Source organism: Eretmochelys imbricata, chromosome 19 (assembly GCF_965152235.1).
Source record: "Eretmochelys imbricata isolate rEreImb1 chromosome 19, rEreImb1.hap1, whole genome shotgun sequence".
Lineage (NCBI taxonomy): Eukaryota > Metazoa > Chordata > Testudines > Cheloniidae > Eretmochelys > Eretmochelys imbricata.
This window is the reverse complement of record NC_135590.1, coordinates 3,268,710-3,288,301: the sequence shown is the minus strand read 5'-3', so window position 1 is coordinate 3,288,301 and position 19,592 is coordinate 3,268,710. Positions and strand designations below refer to the sequence as shown.

At 41.9% G+C, this 19,592-nt stretch overlaps 1 protein-coding gene across 1 annotated transcript in view; it reads left to right on the top strand.

Annotated features, from left to right (window-relative positions):
* The first annotated feature begins 463 nt into the window (after positions 1-463).
* AGO3 (argonaute RISC catalytic component 3) overlaps positions 464-19,592 on the top strand; it is a 53,923-nt gene continuing 34,794 nt past the window's right edge. The window contains exons 1-2 of the mRNA XM_077837946.1: positions 464-694; positions 16,632-16,803. Coding sequence (XP_077694072.1) covers positions 676-694; positions 16,632-16,803 — 191 coding nt within the window. The 5' untranslated portion in view covers positions 464-675. The remainder of the gene's footprint in view (positions 695-16,631; positions 16,804-19,592) is intronic.

Here is a 19,592-nt window from a genome sequence, read left to right as displayed (position 1 = left end):
CCCCACTACAGCTCTGCAGGCGGAGTGACCGAGCCAGTGCCAAGACCTGAGCCCAGGCAGCCGGACGCCTGCCCCAAGCCAGGAACGGAACCCAGGCGTCCGACTAGCCAGAGCCGCGGACACCATTCACGGAACCCAGGCGTCCGAGGCCCTGGGCTATTCCCATACACTGGCCTCCGCCCGCCAGCGGAAGCGCCGACCACCGTCACCCCAGATCCCCTCCCCGCTTTGCGTCATTCCCCCCCCTCCGTTTTTACCACTTCCGGGCACACCCTTTCGTCGCGTCACGGATGAAGAACCGAGGGGAGGGGGCGGCGCCGGAAGCGGTTCGCCGGAAGTGAGCGCGACCGGCGGGCGGGGGTGGGTGGAGCTTCCGGCGCGCGGTAGGGCCGAGGCACACAGAGCGAGCGCAGGGCGCGAGCCGGGGCTGCTGGCGGCCACGCAACTTCCGCTCCTTGAGCTCCCGCTCCCAGCGCGCGCCGCCTGCGAGCGATCGGCCGGCACCGGCTGAGGGGAGGGAGGCCGCCCCGCTGCCGTCTGCCTCACAGCCCCGCTCCCCGGGCCGGCCGGCCGGACCCGGCGCCGCCGGGGGGGAGAGGCGGGACCCTCCGGCCCTGGGGGGAGAGGCAGGACCCTGAGCCCGCAGCCTGAGAACGGCCGCCCCCAGCTCCATGAATGGAAATCGGCAGCGCAGGTGGGGGCCGGGGCGCCGTGGTGGGAGCCCCTGAGGCGGGGGCGGGGCGGGGCGGGGGGCCGAGCCGAGCCGAGCCGAGCCCTGGTGGCTGGGGTGGGGAGGGTTCGGTGGGGGGCCGCGGGCGCTGCCCAGGGTGGGAACTTGGGGGCCCGGCTGAGGCGGTCTCGGGGGCGGGGGTGAGTCTGGGGTGGAGGAGGCCAAGTCGGAGGCGACGCGCTGCTGGGGGGTTTCGGGGGGGTATCAGGGGCTATGCGGAGGGGGCGGGGGCTGGCGTGAATGCAAGGCAGGGACCCAGCTCGAGGGGGTTGGCTGGGTGCGGGGAGCATTAGGGGTACACGGAGTCAGTGCGGGGGTTGGGGTGAGGAAAGGGCTGCCTGGCTGATGCCTTGTGAAATTACCCCGGAGTGTGTCTCACTGAGCTGGGGACCCACTGAAGCCCCCCCTGAAGTACAGGCCAAAGTGGGGCCCGGCTCAAGAGTCTATCTAAAGCTAGATTGCTCTGCTCTGACCCCCCAGGAGTGGCTTCGCCTTGGTAACCAGCCCCATTGTTGTGGGCGGTTTCCAGGAGTTGTTTCAGACAGCCACTGAGAACTGAGGGGGTGTGAGACAGTAATATCATGAACCTGCCTGTCAAACACTTGCTGAAGTTCTTGGGGGAGTAAGGACCCCTCTCTTATGGGATATCAGTGGCCTTTGCTTTTTACCAGTCCTGCCTGATAAACCCTTATTCAGTTAAAAAGAAGCTGGTCTTACAGCAGCCCTGCCAAATTTACCAGTCTGGGCTCAGAATTAATTTGCCCTCTATCATGATGATTTTTGGGTTGGGGAAAAGAGATTTTACTGAAACAGCTTAATATGCATTCTGTGAGAGGAATTTTGCAAAGTTTTGCTTATACAATGTTGTGTATGTTGGTTAAGAAATTGTCTGATTTCCCGTTTATTTGCTTATTAATCTTAATATGTGTGAATTTGAACAGGACAAGTTTTGTCTGACATTATTTCTGTTTAGTGATGGCTAGTTTCAAAACTAAAATAATTGGGCAGGTACTACTGATAGAACCTTAATCATAGGAAATATAGCAGAATATTATATTTTCTTCCTTAGAGCTGTCTACACATGGTAAAAAGAATGGAATATCTCATAACTGAAATTTTCCAGTCCAAATAGTGTTTGCTATATTACGCAAACTGGCATGTGATGAGTCCTTTGAGATGTTGTTGCCATGAAAATTGAAGCTGTCCCATGAAATTGATAATCATTGAGGATGGGCTCTGTGTAGCTTAAAAGCTTGTCTCTCTTACCAACTTCTGTTGATGCAATAAAATATTACCTTGGCTCCGTCATTTATAAAGTGAGCACTTGCTAACATCTATTATATAAAACAAATGAGACACATTATTAACAGTTGTGTAACTGATGGACTTTAGAACCTTTTTTAAAACTTTGTGTAATTGTAGCCTGGTCTGTTCATTGTGTAACCATGCTCACCATGAAAAGTATTTAATGTTTTCATTTTAGTGTGTGATCTTATTACAAATAATAACTAGTATATAGACAGGTTTCAGAGTAACAGCCGTGTTAGTCTGTATTCGCAAAAAGAAAAGGAGTACTTGTGGCACCTTAGAGACTAACCAGTTTATTTGAGCATGAGCTTTCGTGAGCTACAGCTCACTTCATCAGATACATACCGTGGAAACTGCAGCAGACTTTATATATACACAGAGAATATGAAACAATACCTCCTCCCACCCCACTGTCCTGCTGGTAATAGCTTATCTAAAGTAATCGTCAGGTTAGGCCATTTCCAGCACAAATTCACTCTTTTCTCACCCTCCACCCCCCCACACAAATTCACTCTTTTCTCACCCTCCACCCCCCCACACAAATTCACTCACAAATTATCATGCACATTGTGTAAAGAGTTGTCACTTTGGATGGGCTATCACCAGCAGGAGAGTGAATTTGTGTGGGGGGGTGGAGGGTGAGAAAACCTGGATTTGTGCTGGAAATGGCCTAACCTGACGATTACTTTAGATAAGCTATTACCAGCAGGACAGTGGGGTGGGAGGAGGTATTGTTTCATATTCTCTGTGTATATATAAAGTCTGCTGCAGTTTCCACGGTATGTATCTGATGAAGTGAGCTGTAGCTCACGAAAGCTCATGCTCAAATAAACTGGTTAGTCTCTAAGGTGCCACAAGTACTCCTTAACTAGTATATAGTTACTCAGCATTTATGCACCATGTATTTCATATAGTGTTTGGCTCCCTCCATGTTGTTAATGTGTATTTTTGATAAGAACAGATTTAAAATTTTTATTAAAGCTTATGTTAAAATTATATAATACACAGGTTGAGAAAAGAGTATCTGTACATCTGGATATAGTGCTTGGATTATCCACAAATACAAAATTTGCTTTTAAAAGTCATATGGTACATATAGTACATAATCAGCAGTAACCCAAGTTTAGGTGAATAAATTTAAGAATACAGTTTTGATATTGGCATCCAAGTATTTGGGTATATCACCCATGAAAAGTTATACAGAGAGTTGGTTGTGGAAAGCAAAATATATAAATGAGTGAAGATTGTCCCTCAGTAGTTGAGAATTAGGGTAGCTTGTCCATATAGCAAATACAATCCGTCGGGGAAGTATTTCAGTTACTTTCCTTACTGCGCTTCTCATTGGCACTCCAGCTCATTCCTCCTGGTATTGCCAATGTCCGGTGATGTGTTCGATGTAGATGTCCCTCAACCGTCTGATGGCGTCCTACGTCGTGAGTTGCCACATCAGCCGAGCTGTTGACAGATTCTGCATTCCCACAACACTTGCTCCTTACTTGGGCCAGGGCTCCAGTGATCAGCATGTGTGTCTGAACCTAGTAACCCTTAGCTCTCACGGTATCGGCCAGAGGGACGTATTTCTCCAGCTTTCGAGCTCGGACATCACAGAAGGCTAGGGTCCTGTTCTCAAAGGGCACTGTGATGTCCACCATGATGACCTTCTGCTCCTTGATGATGATGATGACACTGTCTTGTTGCAGTTGTCTGTCAGTTCCGGGGATGGTGGAGTTCACGGCAACCTTCCCTGCTGGTGGCTCTGACTGGGCAATTTTGGATGGCGTTGTGTCCCAGCTGCCAGGCTCTGGAATGGGGCTTGCAGCTAAACAGGACTTATGGTAGTGTCTTGTTGGCATTGCTGCACTTCCTACATCACTTGTCCTGATTCCCGTGGCGGACGGCTCCATTCAGTGGAACGCAGTTGAGCCAGGCCCTGTAGATGAACCTCCAGTCAGCAAATCCAGTGAAGCTGCCCCTGGGAGGAAGTGGTTGCTAGTGTCCCACTTGCACGTCATCCCGAATGCCTTGTTCTGGGCCGGCTTCTGCTTCAGGTTTTCCACATACTGGCAGCGGATGGCATCCTTCAGGGTCCTCTCCAGCAGGGTTCTGACTCACAGAGTGATGATTGTGTGGTCCGTGTTCTTCATCTGAGGCACCAGGACTCCCAGTTTCCGGCGTTCCTCACACCATGTCCAGCGGCAGACAATACACTTCTCCAGTCATCGTGTAGCATTGCGGGCACGAGTCCAGAGCAAAAATACTGTCCATTACTGCAGGGTGGATTTGGGTTAAATTAGCAGTCTGATCAAAAGTCTTTGCTGCCCCCACTTAAAAGCTAGCTTTTGTAATTTAGTAGTATGTAGATATAGGATATGACACTCACTGCTGTCTGAGATTCTTGGCAATGGAAATTTAGTTTTCAGTGTATTAAAGGATATTACCTCCAAGTGGTTCCCTGCATGAACACTGGCAGGGAAAGCCAAGAGGAATGTTTTGTCTTAGGCTGTACTTATTCAGCACATATCAGGTAGCTGGATAACAAATGGAGCTTCAGGAATTTGTTAGGATTGTAATTCTTTTACTTCTAAAAGGCACCCACAACTGGAAAACATGAAAATGGGTTTGAACTCTCCTATGTGAAGAAGCATCTTCATCTCTTTTGCTGTACAGACACTTACATTTGTGACTGATGCAAGGAGTTAAATTCATGGTGGATTTGGTCCTGGAAAAATTAGTCTGGATGATAGTAATTGTAGCCCTGTTTAGTAAGGGATACGACTGATCTAGAGCCATTTTAGGTGGCCATGGATTGTATTGATCTGGTGGCATATTATTAATCCTGAATTTCAGCAATCTGAACATATTTTAAAAAAAACTCCTAGCCAGTTTTGCTGACTACCCTTACCCTCCCATGCTGAGTACATTATATCATGAGGATATGGAGAATGGGTCCATCCATGGCTATTAGCCAGGATGGCAAGGGGATGCAACACCATGCTCTGAGTATCCCTAGCCCCTGTTTGCCAGAAGTTGGGAGTGGATAGTGATTGCCTCTTCTGTTCATTCCCTCTGAAGAACCTGGCATTGGCCACTGTTGGGAGACAGAATACTGGGCTAGATGGACCATTGGTGTGACCCAGTATGGCCTCTTGTATGTTCTTATGATGTAGTTCCTATTTCTTCATAATAAGATTTAGTTTTGGTAAAAGAGGAAATAAAAAATACCCATTTTGTACAAGAGTTTGAATATCAACTCCTTAAACTATACCAATATCCAAAATAATTTGAATCTTGTTTCACCTCATGTTGTTTTCAGAAAGGTTGTGCTATGTAAATGTCTTGATTTATATCATTTACCTTAAGATCAATACAAACTTTGTAATAACACTTTAATGTAAACTTTGTTTAGCTTCTGCTTTTCAGTCCTATCCCGTTATCTGTTACAAGGCTACAGTATATTTGCTTGTAGCAAAGTGCAACATTAAGGTAAATGCTCATAATCCAAATAGAACATCACGGTTATAAAATAACTAAAATAGATGAAAACTTTGAGGTAGGTGTACTGGAATGCACATGATAGAAGAACCAAGTGAACTGGGGAATAGGAATCTGAGATCCAGATTAGAAAAGCTGAAAGATGTGGCACCAAGCTGTTGCTTGTAAGTAGTAGATTAATGTTAAATTTAACACATTTCTGGGTGATGGTGAGGCACTTGTGACCTTCCAAGTTAAATATGTTAAAATGCTGTTGTCGTGGAGCTTATTGTAGGGACTCGGGTATAAATGAGTAAATCAGCTAGCTAATCATTTATGTCAGTGGTTCATATCCAGGCGTCCGGGCCCCCTAGGGGGCCTCGAGCAGGTTTCAGGGGGGCCTCCAAGCAGGGCCAGCATTAGACGCGCTGGGGCCCAGGGCAGAAAGCTGAAGCTCAGGTCTTTGATCCCGGCCACCTGGGGCTGAAGCCTGAGTAATGTAGCTTCATGGGGGCCCCTGTGGCATGCCCCAGGCAGTTGCCTGCTTGCTACCCACTAACGCTGGCCCTGGCTTTTATATGCAGATATATATATTTATATATATAGTTGGGGATTGGTCCTGCTTTGAGCAGGGGGTTGGACTAGATGATCTCCTGAGGTCCCTTCCAACCCTGATATTCTATGAAAACCAGTTACTGTGGCATAGGTGGGCCGTGGAGTTTTTATAGCATGTTGGGGGTAGGCTCAGAAAGAAAAATGTTGTCAACCTCTGATTTATATGATTTCAAAAACAGTGTTTTGCCGACTTAAAAAAAAGTTGTGGACTTAATTTGATTAAAAGGATCAAAAATTGTTTGGCCCTACTGTGGTGGAAAAACGTTAATTAAAATATCAATATTACTAAAAATTAAACAGTAAAAATACATTTCTAAAATCTTACTGTTTCAGAAAATTTTGTATAGCAAGTTTAAAATGTCATTTAAATTACACAAGAATTTGATTTTTCTCTTCCTCACACTTCCTGTATTAATGACCAGTAACATGTTAGGACCACAATAAAAGACAAGCTATATCTTGGGGAGAGGGGAAACACACTTTCTTAAAAGTTAAACTTTATTCAAGGGCACTTTGTTACTATGTGAGCTACAATGGAGCTTTCATCTGTTGGAGTGTTGAGACTGGAGCTGTCTGAATCAGAAGTGATATGATTTTTACAAAAAGAAAAGGCCATATTTAATCTTGATTTAAAAACTCTTCACTTTAGTTGTGGGGTGGGTGGCAAGTAGGTTATCTCTGGAGTAAATCCCAACTACTTATTTTTATTATTTGGATTGATAAGAGCAAGGACGTAAGACTCTGGGTGCCCTTAATATTTTGTATAAAAACACAAGTAAGACAGAGAAATCTAGCACAATATACTCACACTAATGAATAACAGAGCTGAAAGAATTACTTCACCTCTTCCCAGTTCACCCCCTTAGATGGCACCCTAATTCCCAAAAGCTCTAGTATAAAGATTAGCTTTGCAGCCTGTGTGGAATGTCAGGAAACTCTACCTGTTTTCTTGCCAAGGAGAGTGGAAAGAGTGAGTTCCAAAGTTGAGGGGCCTCTGCCAATATTTTTCTCTTACCCAGTGAAGTTCTAGCAGTGTGGCAGGGGGAGAGATGTGGTATCTCCAGTAGGTAAGTCCATAGCCATATAGTGCTTTATAGGTCAAAATTAGTATCTTAAACTTTACCTGAAACCCTGGAGGCCAATCAGTGCAGATAGCCAAGAACTCATGTAATATATTTGCAGTGAGAGATGAATTCTCCACCAGCATTAGCTTCTGAGTGAATTTAAGATGATGATTTAAGATCCTGCAGAGAACGCTATTCATTGGGTGGGTTGTGCTTTTGCTAATCACTTCTTAAACTCTGCGTGACTACCGTTTAAGGAACTACCATTTACTGTTCTCTGGGTAATGTTATCTGGGAGCTAGACTAAACTATGGCTGTCTTCTTCAGGGTAGCCATTCAGGTAGTTTTTACTTGGGTGTAGTTAGTCAAGGTCAATACTATACCCCCATGTGGGGTTACCTTGACTAGCTACATCCAGTTAAAAACTACAGAGGCCCCCCTCGCTCCCCAGATTTTATGAGTTAGCTATCTCAATATCAACAGACCCTTTTTTTGCAGTGAAGCTTTAGTCTGTGGGAAAGCATTTATCACCTAAGGATCACCTGCATGGTCACCATTAGATGGTTAGTTCCAAGTGTTTCACATATTGTGCTGAATGCAACAGTTTTCTGTGAACTGTGCTCACAATTACTTTAAATTCAAATCAGATTTTTTTAAAATATCAAGTTCTAATAATTCAGTAACATTGAAAGTTATAACTTAAGGAATCAGTGATAATATAATATAGCCTAGTGTTACAATCAAATTAAAATTTAATGCACAGGTTATTGCGCATTTTATGGTGGATAGATTAGATATTACAATTATTTTTAAAAAAGCAATATAATTTGATCACCTTTGAGAAAACTTTACAATTTCCTAACATGGCAAAGTCCAATAGGGTTCCATATATCCATGATCATAGATCAATTGCTTGATTTTCTGCAGCAGACTGCCAATTAGAAAATTATAACCTAATTTGTCTAGAAAGATTTAGTCCTAGTTGAAAAAAATTGTGCTAGAATCTTGTGTAAAAAATAAAAAGTACTTCAGCTTTATTAATTAATTCTTCTTTGAATTTGACCTGATTAACTGATCTGCGTTAATGCTATTTGGACAGCTTTCAGTGTTTTAGCATATGTCATTGGATGGTCTGAGTATTCAAGTAGTAGATCTAAGATTTATCTCAAAATGTGGAGTGCAAAATGCCAGAACACAGTGGTGAATTGTTAGGTTGTCAGGAATAAGAAAAGGAGTACTTGTGGCACCTTAGAGACTAACCAATTTATTTGAGCATGAGCTTTCGTGAGCTACAGCTCACTTCATCAGATGCATATCAATAGTTTATTTTCTCTTGGACTATTTCCACACTCAGCTGGAATAGACCCTATGATTGAATTACGATGCACAGAATTCACCTTTTACTTTAGGAAAGGAAAGGTTATATATTGACTCACTCACTTAGTTTTGTTTTAGAGAAATTGTTGAGTGGTAGTTCTTCAGCTCTTACTCTGTGTGCTATGAAGCATTTTTCTGAAACCAGGAGGAACTAGTCATTCATTTGCTGCTTCATTTGTTTCATTCATGTGCAAAGCCTGTTGCGAAGTGTGAGTAAATCAAGACATTTAATATACTTAAAAAAAAATAAGACTCCAATGATGTTTTCGAAGGTTTGAGTTCAGACCCAGTTTATCAAATGGAATTTCTGGCATAATGTTCAGTTTAACTTTTAAGTCTCTTTATTTGAATTTTTCTCAGCTAGTGACAGGCTCTCTGATAGTTACATTGTCACCATGTTACTACATTAAGAGATTATCTAAGTGTCTAGATCACTCTTCTAATACAGGACCTTTAGTCACTAAAGTGGAACAAGTTAGGTTTAGTAGGGATAAGGGGCAATTAATTGCAAGCTACTTATATTTGACTCATAAATAGTGGTTAAGTGGGCAAAGTAAATTCAGTTTGAATCCTTGCTATTATCAAAGTTAACTTGAACTGGTTTTATTGGGGAACTTGACAATTTTGAAAACAGTGAATTTGAGACTTGGTAAATGCAAGGGAATAAATCGAGAACTAAATATTTTTCTTCAAATTAGTGGGTAGTTAAAGTATATGCAAGTTGTTAGTGAAAATTTCTGTTAAGTGCAAAATGTAATATAGTTCACAAAACTTGAAGAGAGATTACTTCAGTTTACTTTCTTGCAGTTAGTGGGTGGAAAACGCTTCAAGAATAAATTGGCTGTGTTGTGTTATGTATGGGCTTGCCATATAGACTATTTCCTCATAGTGTAGACAGATACAAAAGGTTTCAGAGTAGCAGCCATGTTAGTCTGTATCTACAAAAAGAACAGGAGGACTTGTGGCACCTTAGAGACTAACAAATTTATAAGAGCATAAGCTTTCGTGGGCTACAGCCCACTTCATCGTCTGCATAGAATGGAACATATAGTAAGATAACAATTGTATTAGAAAAAAGAAAAGGAGTACTTGTGACACCTTAGAGACTAACCAATTTATTTGAGCATGAGCTTTCGTGAGCTACAGCTCACTTCATCGGATGCATACTGAAATGTATTAGAGCATAAGCTTTCGTGGGCTACAGCTTATGGTTTGTATGGTAACTTCCAACTTATTAGTGTGTGTGTGTGTGTGTATATATATATAGATATATATATCTATCTTACTATATGTTCCATTCTATGCGTGCGATGAAGTGGGCTGTAGCCCATGACAGCTTATGCTCTTAATAAATTTGTTAGTCTCTAAGGTGCCACAAGTACTCCTGTTCTTTTTACAGATACAAAACTTTATGAAGTAAAGGTAAACGGCTTGTCTTTAAGAGTTTCTCATACTTTTTATTTTAAAAACCTAGTTTTTACAAGTTACTATTCTAAATTTAGCTGGTGATAACACAAACTTGTGCACTGCAGTGTTCACTCTAGCTTGTAGACTCCTATCCAGCACCAATGAGAATATCATCAATATATTTATCTGACCAGAACTTGAACCAACACTGCTTTATCTGGATACTTTTTAAATAAAAGCAAACTTTACTTTGACGAGTGTTCAGGAAATAGGGATTGTGCTACTTTAGAAATAGTCTAATGTCATCCCGAAGGGTGGCTTTCAGGGAAGGAGGCAAGACACAATTTGTTTTATTGCTTAAGATTTCCAATGTTGCTAAGGAATTAGAAATCTGAAAATAATCTTCTAACCCTACATTCCCTGTTTCACTTTCACATTTTATTTTAAATTTTCTGTAACCTAGAATGAAGTCATGTTTTCCAGTAGTGATGGCATTTTCTTTGAGTTCTACAGACTGGGCCTCTGAGCCCAAGCTGAGGCCAGGGGCCCCATGAAAGGGAATCTTTTCCCTTGGAAGAGTTCTCTCCAGTGTGCATGGAACAAGCCCCAGTCTGAGGAGAGTGTGGCTAGACAAATCTGTCTTGTATTATTGAGCTGCAGTTGAATAATATTTTACCTCTTTAAAAACCCTGTCTTCTCTTTAAAGCTGTTTGACTATCTAGTCAGGGATTTAAGGCTGTGCTTTACAGGAAGACTAAAAAAAACCAAACCTCTTCATTTTTTTGCTGTACACTTTTTTTAGTCTCATTTTATAATTTTGAAACGTGTGGCAAATGGATAATCTCTTGCTGGAAAACAGCTGTTACACTCCCTTTGTGCGTATTCAGGTAAGAAAAGTCCTAGTAGGAACCAATATCTTGCCTCTTGGAAGTGTATAAATTTAATCAAATAAGATTTGGCCTGTAGTTATATCTGTCCTATGTGCCAAACTCTTCAGTCTTCCCTAGAAGTATTTTCAAATGCCTTTAGGCTGCTGTTTCTGTACCATTCTCACCCATGCTTTTACTCCTGATATTTCTTCATTTGGTTACCTGATAGATTTCAGTTTGTTGCTCCAAAGCACAGCAGAAGAGTTAGGTGCAGTTTTAATTATATTTCAGTGAAAAGCAGCTGCTTGATGGGGGAAACATAATTTGTTACACAATCATGTTTGTGATTTTTCCTTGGTGAACCTTTAGGAGAGTATCTGTGGGGATACAGGCCTTATCCCCAAGCTATTACAGCAAATGGGAGTCATTCCATTGACCTCAGTGGGCTTTGGATCAGGTCCTATAAGAACTAAAATTTCTTACCCTCGGTAACAAATGTCCATAGTTTGCAAGTTTGGTTAGAGTAATGTTAGTATAGCCACAAATGCCAATTCAGTTGTAGTTGGATGGAATTAGTTTTTATTTATTCAAACCAAAAGCCATGTCTTTAATTCATTAGTCCAACTTTTTAACTCTTTAAAATCAGAAAAATTTAATTTTGGTATAACTATTGTCCTGTAACAAAAGAATAATTTTAAAAGGTATTAATATTTAGTATTATCAATTTTAATTCATTTTTGAAGGGTTTTTTTGGTGACTCACCTTTTGAAGACCAATTTTATCTGTATCTCTTGGAAATGGGTGACCTCACTTAAATACTTACCAAACTTGGACAAATACAAATTAGCATATTTTCCCATCACTGTGCATTGGACTTACGCAGGCAAGTCCCATAAACACTACTGGGAATTACCAGCATACATCCATATCAGGTGGAGTGTGAACTCAAGATGTATTATCTACTTATTTCTAAATGTGGCAGTAGTGAGTCACAGTAGGTCTTGAACTTTTCACATAAATGTATACTTGACTTGCCAAGAGCTGATTTGATATTTGTTTTGAAAGATTATTAGCCAAGATTTGTGTTGCTTGCCATGACTTTTTAGTAATTTTAAGAAAAAATGAATTATTCCAAAATTCTTAATGAGTATTTCAGTAATCGTTTACTTTGCCAGGGTGTTGTGAGGTTTAATTTGTTAATATTTTAAATGTATTTTGAGACACTAAAGTAGAGGAAAACAAAACTTTATTTGAAAAGTGATTTATTGTTTAACAAAACATTTAAATCAACGGGAACATAAAAAAGAATGAGTTTATACTTCCTCAACCATTGCCTCTTACTGGCTACGGGCTCAGAAACAACAAGTTCTCATATTGCTGGTCTTAATTCTTTTTATGTTTATAGTTTCATCTACTTCCTTTGGAAGTCATTCTGTGCGTGTGCGCATGTATGTGTGGGGTAGTGGGCAGACAGAACTCCTTCCAGTAGTCTGTCACAGTCATAACTTTCGCTCATAACCTGAAGTTTTACTATTCTCTGTTCCAGCGGTTCCCCAACTTTTTTTTTTCTGAGCCCCTCTTTGGAGATTCCTGTCCCATGCCACACCCCTTTTTTCTAAGAAATGAGGTGGGGGGAGATGGAAGTGTATCTGGTACCCATGGGAGCCAGCAGCTGAGAGCACACAGACAGACCCTCCTCTTGACCCCAGCCCTTCAGAGGGCCGAGTCAGTTCCTCACACTTCGAAAACCTCTCCTTTGAACCAATTGATTCCCAATGTCTGGTCCTCTGATGTCTTTCTGAATATTTGACAGGTTTCAGAGTAGCAGTTTTAGTTTGTATCCGCAAAAAGAAAAGGAGTACGTGTGGCACCTTAGAGACTAACAAATTTAAGGTGCCACAAGTACTCCTTTTCTTTTTTCTGAATATTGTCACCTGTCAAGCACTGTGCACCCCTAGCTCCCTCCTCCAGGCTAGCCACATTTGGCTTAAGTTTTTAATGGGATTTTCAAGTACATGTTATGTAATGTATAAACATTGCATAAGGCATTTTTTCAGTGTCTGAAAAATGGAATAGTGCTTATACGCCAAAGTCTGTTTTTCTTTCATTTCTTTTACAAGATTTTTAACAATTGACTGCTTTGCCCTTGTGGAGTTTTTGTTTTTTTTTCTTGTTATATGACCTTGAGTGAATTCTGCTTTGTACTTGTGGCAGTGCTGAAATATTTTTAGAAAGAGGTTTTTAAAAACCTCAACTGAGTTGTTTACGATTTTTGGTGAGGGAGAGTTAACATTAACTAGCCCTGCAAATCATACTCCTACTTTATAGTAGTAGCAGTAAGTAACTCGTATACTCTAATACTTTTGGTTCTCGTATTTATTTCCACTGGCCTTACAAAATCCTAAGGCATGAGGGTAAGTGACTCATTAATGTGATATAGGAATGTTAGCTATCATCCAAACACTTTGTTCACTTGTTGTTTTACTGGGATTTGAGTCACAAGTTATAAGTCAGTGACACAGATTTTATAATACACAAACAAGTGTCCAAATATTTTTAAAAGCAAGCCATTCTCAGCATGTGTAAATTTATTGGGACAGTGGTGGATGGGAATTAACTGACAGCATACACATGTAAGGTTATATTTTTTAAGTGACTTGTCTGACAAGCTAGGTCTCAAACACAAAAAGAAGGTAAACACAATTGGAATTTGGCTACAATTGTTTAAAATTGTTATACTAAATTAAGCTTGTACTTGTGCAGACCTGTGTTTATAATCCGTTATCTGTCGTGATTCTTCATTCCTCAGTTTGTGTCAATTCCAAAGAATGTCACGTATATGCTATGCTGCTGTTCAGGAAGAATGCATAGTTGGCATGCACAATTTTCTGAAGTGCAATGTGGGATGCAACTGAATGAGTGGATCTAGGGAAGGAATTTGGCAAAGTAGTGGTATTTGTTTCTTCTGCTGCTCAGTACTGTTTTGTAGGGGAGCTGAGGCTGGAAAACTATTTTTATAACCAGCTCTGGATTGGGTGTGCCATTTACAGCACTCCAGATTTTAAAGTGTAGGCCAGCAGCTTGCCTAATGAAGAGTAGCTGAATCTTATTAATTTGTTTCTAGTTTTTTGTCGTCTCATGCAGCTGAGCATTAGGATTTTGCTAACCTGAACAAAAGAAGTAAATGGATGGGGTACCATCATTTCCTTCAGCCGTGGCCACATAAGTTAGTATAATGTATTGCTTGGTAGCAGCATGAGGAGGAGTATTTGGCGCAAATATTTGGTTTAACAAAACACTTTCCAGAGAGTGTGGTTGCAAGAAAACCCCCCATACCATATTTTCTTGCTCTTTCTGCCTCCTTGCCCGCTCTTTCTCAGTGCTTGACTGTAGTTAAGGAATTGCATCTTCAGGTTGGCCATTTGAGGTGCAGTAGCTGTGCTTTGGTAAATGCTCTTACCATTTACATTTAATTTTGATTTCGCAAGATTAGCTAATCATTAAGAAGGTGCTATACTCTAATTCTGACAGCTGCAGTAGTACTTCATATGTATGTGAGCCTTCCATAAGCTATGGAAAGCATGCTCTTTGTAACCATATTTTTGTAAGATATTGGGTCATTTGTATGGAAGATTTTTTTTATAGAATAGTGTGACCTGGATGTTTTCTAATAGATATCTTTTGCTCTTGTTTACGTCTGTGTTGCTAAAATGAATCTAGAGCAGTTAATTCCAGAGCTGCTCTTTCTTATTGGTAGGGCCCTACCAAATTCATGTCCACTTTGGTCAATGTCATGGTCATAGGATTTTAAAAATCATAAATTTCATGATTTCAGTTCTTTAAATATGAAATGTCAGTGTTGTAATTGTAGGGATCCTGACCCAAAAAGGAGGTTGGTGTGTGTGTGTGTATGGTGGGGTCACAAGGTTATTGTAGGGAGTGTTACGGTACTGCTAACCTTAACTTCTGCACTGCTTCTGGTGGCGGTGCTGCCTTCAGAGCTGGGCAGCTGGAAAGTAGTGGCTGCTGGCCTGGAGCCCAGCTCTGAAGGCAGAAGTAAACCACCCAATCTCTGCATTGGGAGCAGTAATTGCCAAAACATAGTTTGTGTGAACATTTAATGTGGTGCTTGATGTTTTTTGCTTTTACTTTCGGTCTTGTGTTGAGATTTCTGATTTTTTTTGGTTTTGGATATATCTTTCTGTGTAGAACTAGATACCTTTACAATACAAACTCTGTTTTGTAACTCTTGTTCTTTTCTGTTCCCCAGCACACAATTCCCCTCAAAGTAAAGGGAAATGACCATTCCTGGAAGATTATATGAGATTAATCAAATGGCAGATAAGACAGTTTTCCCCAGCACTTGACATTTTAACTCTTGTAAGAAAAGCAAGTGGGCAGGAACTGTACAATCTGCGTCACTGAGTAGGAGTAGGGGGGAGAGTTTTTAACTGACTTAATTGAATGCTGCAAATCATGACATTTGTATGATGAGTAATTTTAAAAACTCCAAAGCAACTCAAAATAAGATTGGGTTTATAGTCTGTTTCTTGACGGGAAAGAATAATCTGCAAGCAAAGATTTCCTAGATTTTCGTAATTTTTGGAAACTGTCTGTTCTTAATATTAGCTGTGTGCTTGGTTCTGGGCAAGGCATATGTATCCCAGTTTCTGTGCTGAGGCTCTTATCTGTGTCCATCTTTCAGACTAAGATGCTTCAAGAACCCAAAGAAGCATTAACTTAAAATGCTAAATAAATTAGCCAGTGACATACATTTGTACAGGTTTAGAAAGCACCTTTCTTCTCCTATTTCAGATTTTGTTGGTTTTATAAAATAATACCTACAGCTGCTTAAGTAATTTAATTTGTTTGTTTAGTAACAAAGCACACTGACATTGCTTGAAACTCTTCAGCTACACGTCTCTTCTGGGTCACTGATTTCTGTCAAATGCAACTATCTTGCAGCTGGTGCTTTTACTGTTATTCATTCTGCTCTGCTGGCTGAAAATGGATAATCTCTGCCAGGATCATGCCCTTCATATCATTGGTGCCTGCATATTTTACTGTGTAAACAAAGGAAGTACATGAGCCTTGGCCTGTATAGACCATCCTGTGATTTCTGTTGCACCTCTGTCCATTACCATTAGGATGGTCTGTAAACAAGCTTTTAAAATTTTCCATTTTAATAGTGGCTAAAATGGACTTTCCACAATAATGAACGGTCAAAAGAAAACGCACACTTTTGGTCACAGCAATCACAGAAGTTAATGTTCCTCACTTCATTTTCTTCATGGGAAGGTTAGAGGAGAGCTAGGTCTGCTTGCTATCACTACTTTGAGAGCTGATGACTTAAACAGAAGGAGAGCTTTTGAGTGCCATCCCATGTTGTATGTTACTTGAGGGTAGACCTATGCTGCTCCCTGAAACCCTTTGGCTTTGTCCAGGAAGCTGATGGGAGAGTTGCATGGCCCATTTTTGACTGGTCTGGGTCTTGTGATGCTGTCTTACGTTAAACTTTGGCCTTTTCCTGCATTATATTTCTTATTTTTATTCTCTTACAATCGCTTTACCTCTTCCCCACGAAGTATGAGATGATATGTTTAAGGTCCTGAGAAGGCTGTTTGCTCGTCCGTTATTATTGCATCACTTCCTTTGTTGTTCTACCAGTGTATATATACAAATGTAAAGAGCATATGCATTTTAACTGTGCTATAATAGCACCAAGTAGTAACTTCACCACATAGTTTAACCATTGTGTTCAGTTTCTAAACTGTATTGTTTCTTTTACAGGACCCGTCGGGGCACAGCCCCTTCTCATGGTGCCCAGACGTCCCGGCTATGGCACCATGGGCAAACCTATTAAATTGCTGGCCAACTGCTTCCAAGTTGAAATCCCAAAGATTGATGTCTACCTCTATGAGGTGGATATTAAACCAGATAAGTGTCCTCGCAGGGTGAACAGGTAAGTCGGTCACAGAAGTTGTAATTTAATCTAAACTATATTGAAATCTTTAAGCAACATAAGATCCTAGCGAAGTAATTAGAACTATAAAGTTATTTCACAGTATCTTATTTTAAGAGATGTCAGTGACTTCTAATCAAGATATCTTCCACTGTATGCTCTCTCAAGTTTAGCGAATAGGAATTTGTTCCCAAATGTGTCTGTCTGAGTTATTTATATGTCTCCCAGTGGTATTGGGATGATATGGTATCTTGCAGAATCGAAGTAAATAAAGTAGTTGGAATATATTGTGCTGGCTAATAATATCAAAGGCAAATAGTAATTTTTTTCCAGAAATCATTGAGTTTTAAATGAAATAGGCAAGATTTCTCACACATTTCTCAGTGCGCAATTAACCAGGAGTAAAGGATGAAAGATTAGTTCCTATATGCATATCTTAAGCCTAATTTATTTTAAATGCAGTATTAGAGATTTACAGTCAACTATAATGCTATGATGCCAGCTTCTTTTTTCATGTCTAAATTTCTGCTCTTGTTCAGCCAGTTTAGTGTAGCTGAGTTAAGTAGAATTCAGTCTGAACTACAGACCAGTCAGCTTAACTTCAATACCCGGAAAGATAATGGAGCAAATAATTAAACAATCAAGTTGCAGACATCTAGAAGATAAGGTGTTAAGTAACAGTCAGCAGGGATCTGTCAAGAACAAATCATGTCAAATCAACCTAATAGCTTTTTTTGACAGGGTAACAAGCCTTGTGAATGGGGCGGCAGAGGGAGAATTGGTAGATGTGGTATATATTGACTTTAGTAAGTCTTTTGATACTGTCTCGCATGACCTTGTCATAAACAAACTAGGGAAAAAGAAAAGGAGTACTTGTGGCACCTTAGAGACTAACCAATTTATTTTAGCATGAGCTTTCGTGAGCTACAGCTCACTTCATCAGATACATACCGTGGAAACTGCAGCAGACTTTATATATACACAGAGAATATGAAACAATACCTCCTCCCACCCCAGCAGGACAGTGGGGTGGGAGGAGGTATTGTTTCATATTCTCTGTGTATATATAAAGTCTGCTGCAGTTTCCACGGTATGTATCTGATGAAGTGAGCTGTAGCTCACGAAAGCTCATGCTAAAATAAATTGGTTAGTCTCTAAGGTGCCACAAGTACTCCTTTTCTTTTTGCGAATACAGACTAACACGGCTGTTACTCTGAAACTAGGGAAATGCAACCTAGATCAGGGATTCCCACGACAAATTTTTTTGGTGGCCTCAGAGTGCAGTCACCAACTTTTGCTGGTGGCTCCTCTGACAATTTTTCCTAAAATACTTAATTGCCTTTAGGAAAAACAAATAAATATGCACATATACATGTCCAAATCATTGTAATGTATTTAGGATATTGCAGACTCAATAATAAAAATGTGTCTATTCTGTACTGGACCTAAACAGAATAGAAACAAATAATGTGCTTTGCATGTTCTTGTCTTTTTCGTTTACTTTTTTTCGACTTCCTAGCTAGTCTGTTTCTGTGACAAGTGATATTTCTGTGTTTCTTAATATCACTTTTCACAGCAGCAGACTAGCTAGCTGGGAGGCAATGAAAAATGATATTAACAAACGTACAAATATTACTTTTCCCAGAAACAGACGTATTCAGCCCTGGCAAGGTGGGGGACAAATTTAAGCCCTCGGTGGGGAGGAAGACAGCTGGGGGCCAGAGGGGATGAGGAACTGGGGGAGGCAGTGGGTGTCTGGGGGGATGGATAGGGAACTGGGGGAGGCAGGGAGTGCCTGGGGGGATGGGAGTTTGAGCCTGTGGCCAGCACCTGCTGCCACATGGCTGGAGCCCAAAGACCAGTAGCAAGAGCATCTGGCAAGGGCACAGAGCATGCGGCTGGCATCCACCACCATGGGGCTGGGGCTGGATCCTGTGGCCAGAGCCCAAAATCGTGTGGCTCAGGATGGAGCCTGTCACCACGTGGCCCGTGCCCAGGGCCAGAGGAGGCAGTGGGGGCCGGGGCAATGGGGAGGTGGTGGTGGTGGTGAGCGCAGGGCCAGAGCCAGCGCCCCTGGGAAGGTGGGAACTCACACTGGCTGCCTGCTCCTCTGGTATTTGTGGCTGTAGAGGGGGCAGGGCACAACCCCTGCTGGTGATCCTGGGAGAGGGGCCTCTTCTTTGCCCTCCTTCCTCAGTCACTGGCTAGGAAGCTATGGTTGCACAAGAATCACTTGGTGCTTGCATTTGAGAAACACTGGCCTAGATGGAGCTACTATGAGGTGGGTGCCAAATTGGCTGGAAGACTGTTTCCAGAGAGTAGTTTTCAGTGGTTCACAGTCAGTCTGGGAGGGCATAATGAGTGGGGTACCTCAGGGATCAGTTCTGGGTTCTGTTCTCCAATATCTGCATCAGTGATTTAGATCAGTGGTTCCCGAACTGGGGGTTCGCAGAACGTTACAGCGCGTTGGCCAGAAAAATTTCACTAATGGCAGCCAGAGGACCCTGGGCATTGGAGGCAACAGGTGGGACCAGATTGCAGGACAGACAGCCCGAGCCCCAGGGAGAGAGGAGCAGGGCAGTTCAGCTTGAGCCCTTCCCCATGAGTGGGGGAGCCGGCCGCCTGAACCCCAGCACTCCACACGGATCTGGCAGCCTAAGCCCCAGGGAGAGCGGGGCCGGGCAGTTGGGGCTGGTAGCCCAAGCCCTGCCCCCATCAGTGGAGTAGCCAGCCGCCCAAACCCCAGCCCTCCGCCTGGGGCTGGCAACCTGAGCCCCAGGGAGAGTGGG